Source organism: Triticum aestivum, chromosome 2B (assembly GCF_018294505.1).
Source record: "Triticum aestivum cultivar Chinese Spring chromosome 2B, IWGSC CS RefSeq v2.1, whole genome shotgun sequence".
NCBI classification, from domain to species: Eukaryota; Viridiplantae; Streptophyta; class Magnoliopsida; order Poales; family Poaceae; genus Triticum; species Triticum aestivum.
In genome coordinates this window covers 203639323-203642855 of record NC_057798.1, presented here as the reverse complement: position 1 = coordinate 203642855, position 3533 = coordinate 203639323, and the positions used below count along the sequence as shown (strand labels likewise).

Genomic DNA, 3533 nt, shown 5'->3' with positions numbered 1-3533 from the left:
AAAAAACGGAAGCCTCCTACGTGCCGTCTACTGTAGCTCTGCTGCTGCAACGATCGACGGGGGCATATTATAAGAAAAAACATATGCACCTCATTAGTTTTGGCAGGCTCCGGCTTGGCTTGCATTGCATTGTGTATGGTATGGCCTGTGCTTGGGTAGTCAGGTCGTTGGTCAATAAAGATGAAGAGAAAATAAAGCACCGGGCAGCAGCAGTAGATGCCATGCCACCGCGCCAGCAGCAACCAGGTCACGCCGTGGCGCCACTGCAGGCGGGCCCGGGGAGGGACGCACCGTTCTGACCGGTCAGTCCGTGGGCCCCCCCGCGCGATGGTCCAACAGAAACGGAGTAGGAGGAGGCGACCAAGTGCGCTGCTGCTGAATGGCGGTGTGATGTACTGCTGATCTCAGCATCCGATGCCATCCCGTGTCGTCCGACTCGTCCCTCTCCTCTCCTCTCCTCTCCTGGACCAACCAAACACACCCGGAGATGCCCAGGAAGCTATACTACTATAGCAGCACACCACAATTTGGTTAACTTCTAAGCAAGATCTGTACTGCCACTCGACACCAGTAGTTAGTAGCAAGTTGCATCTTTCAGATGGAGTGTCATGTCTCATGTGCTAATGCACACTGATCTATCTGGGTACGTACATGCATGTCCGTGTCAAGACAAGCAAAGGTTTTTTCTTTTTACTCTGGAAGAGGCACCGAGCTCAAAATAAGCATCAGTACTAGGTATCCAATATCATCTGTCAAGTGGCACTACCAAGAAATGGCAGCGGTAACACGAACCCACAATTAGTACTAGTACAGCTCCGGATGGCCTACAAGAGTCAGCAGTAAAGGATGCAGAGAAAAAAGGTCGGTTTGGTTGCACTAAAATTTCTGCATTCAGAGGATAAAGATTCATCCAGGCCAGGCGACACGAGCGGCCTCAGAATCAACATTTATGCTCCTATTTACAGAGAAGATGGACGGATGAAGAACTCGAAGCAACGAGTTAGAACAAGTGTCTCATGATGATTCACTAGGCAGGCAGGCAGAGGAAAATCGAGCTCGATCTCTAGTAGTATGAACAAATTGCACTGGTTTAATTTAATTTATCTCTACCAGCAGGCAGACTGACTAGCTAGCAACTGCGGCTAATTCTTCACTCCGAGTCTGCTCCTTATACTTCCACTCTCCACACGATCTTCTCGCCGCGGCCTCCGGAGCCGGCATTCACGCCGTGCGCGTGGGTGCGCTCTGCGGCCGCCGCGACGCGGGCGGGGTGCACGGCGGTGGACTTGGCGCGGTCGCCGTGCGGCGGCAGCTCGCAGGCCTCGCCCACGGAGCCGGACCTGATGTCGGCCGGCGGGATGAAGCAGTCCACCGACAGCCCCGGCACGTTGAAGGCCACCTCCTCGATGCTCCAGGCCTCCTCCATCCGCGTCTTGGTGTGGCTCATGGCCGCCTCGCCGAACCGGAACAGCGTCACGGCGGACCGCCCGGCGTGCGCGATCATGATGCCCTCCACGGCGCGGTAGTCCTCCAGGCACGAGCTGATGGTGGTCTCCCAGTACACGGCGTCGCCGCCGGAGTGCGGCTGGATGCGGGTCAGGTGCGAGTCCTCGATGTGCACGATGAGCCCGGTGCGCTGGCTGAAGTAGCCGAACAGCACGTGCCGGATGATCTCCGCCGGCCCCTCGCTCCGCAGCTTCAGCGTCTGCGGGTCCGCCGACAGCTTCAGGATGAAGCAGTCCTCGCCGTTCACCTTCTTCTCGCCCACGCAACGCGCCTCCGCGAACAGGCCGGCTGTGGTAAGCGGATCAAGACCCTGCATTGCAAGTTCGTGGGGAGAGCATGGTAAGAAGATTTGCGATGCGACTTGTGAGGTGGTGGTGGTGGGAGAGAATCGAGGGGTGAAGAAGCTAAAGGTGGCAATGTCGAGACCTGCAGGACGCGGCGGAGGGGGCGAACCGGGCCTTTCGCGGCGTGGGCGCCGAGCCAAGGGGTGTGGCGCCAGACAAGGCGGCCGTTGCAGCCGGCGTGGACCTTGCTGCCGCCGACGGCGAGCTCGACGTACCACATGCCGGGGGCCATCGTCCACAGCACGAAGCCGCCCTGCTCGACGGCAGCGGCGCCGCGGCCGCTCGGCCCGCGGTTCTTGACGACGCGCGTGGCCGTCTCGAACTCGGACGCCACCATCCGCACCTTGCCCATGGCGTACGCGTTCCTCACCGACTGCAGCATCTTGTAGCCGCCGGACGCCGCCATGTACTGCTGCAGGATGTACTGCGCGGACGACGACTCCTGCGAATTCCCAGAGCAGTGAAGTGAAGTGAGTACCAGATGCACGACCAAAAGCGGCATCACTTGGAAGCGAATCAACATAAGATGTGGACGTACAATGGGGGTGCCCTTGATGGAGAGGAGGGGCAGCGGGTCGGCCAGGTTGGACGAGATGGGCGCGAGCGGAGCGCCCATGACGCCGAGGAGGAGGCGGAGGTCGGAGTGCCGGAACGAGCCGCTCGAACCGCCAGGGCCGGTGGAGCCGGAGGCCATGGACGGGGTGCGCGTCAGGTGGCCGCGGACCCAGTGACCGAACCCCTCCCGCCGGCCGGAGTCCTCTCCGACGAAGTCGCCGGCGGCGAGGCGGTCGGCGTCGGGGCCCTCAATGAGCGGCTCGAGCACCTCGCCACCCGGTCGGAGGCTGCCAGAGCGCGCTATGAGCTGCTCCGGAAGGTACTGCTGCTGCTCCATCTGCTTCTCCGGCGGCGGCGGCGGCGCCTTGCGACGGCGCGGGATCAGCATTCTTGCCGGCGACGCGCTCCTGGCCGGGGTCTTCCCGCGGGACCTCGCCGGCGACAGCCCCCGCACCACCTCCTCCTTTAGAGCGGCGAAGAACCCCTGATTCCTCTCCTTCTCCATGGCACTAGCGGATAACGAGCTCTAATAAGGGAGGCAAAAGGATCTGCTTGCTTCACGGGGAGGGCATGGAGAGTGCGGCCGGCCCAGGAGTGGAGTAGAAGGGGAAAGATGTGAAGCGAGTGCGAGAGGTAGAAGGCGACGGGCGGGGGCGAGATGAGACGGAAAAAGAAGCCGGAAAAGAGGAAAAGATAAAGGGCGGGCGAGATGGGGAAACCGTCTGACGCGAGAGCGCTGGGGCGAAAGGGAAAGAGGCGAGCGAGGTGGGGGATGTCGGGAGGAGATGTGCCTGGGCTTTCTCTCGCTTGCTCGATGCTACTAGTATAGCTATGGCATGGCTCGTGCTTTCGACAGTGTCACTCACACGAACGGTGAGGCCGGCCGAACAAACTGTGGAACAGAATTAGAATGAGGCAAGAGCAATAGAGACCCACAACCTTGCATTGGATGTGATGGTTTAGTCCACAAACTTGCAAAAGGTGATCAAGTCATTCATAAACTTGCAAACTATGTAATGGTTTAGTCCACAGCCAATCGGAGACAGACAATTGGCGCCTAGCTGGCTGCTGCGTGGCACACCTGGTCGGACTGGGCCTTTTGCAGAAAACCCCTCAACGTTTCTGGAA

General features: G+C 59.8%; 1 protein-coding gene across 1 annotated transcript; it reads right to left on the bottom strand.

Moving 5' to 3' along the window:
• Positions 1–905: 905 nt before the first annotated feature.
• LOC123044354 (uncharacterized) lies at positions 906–3213 on the bottom strand. Its single transcript, XM_044467080.1, has 3 exons — positions 2389–3213; positions 1933–2292; positions 906–1816 (listed from the first exon to the last, which is right to left on the bottom strand). The coding sequence occupies exons 1-3, from the start codon at positions 2908–2910 to the stop codon at positions 1169–1171; spliced, it is 1530 nt and encodes a 509-aa protein (XP_044323015.1). The 5' UTR covers positions 2911–3213; the 3' UTR covers positions 906–1168.
• Between the last annotated feature and the right edge of the window lie 320 nt (positions 3214–3533).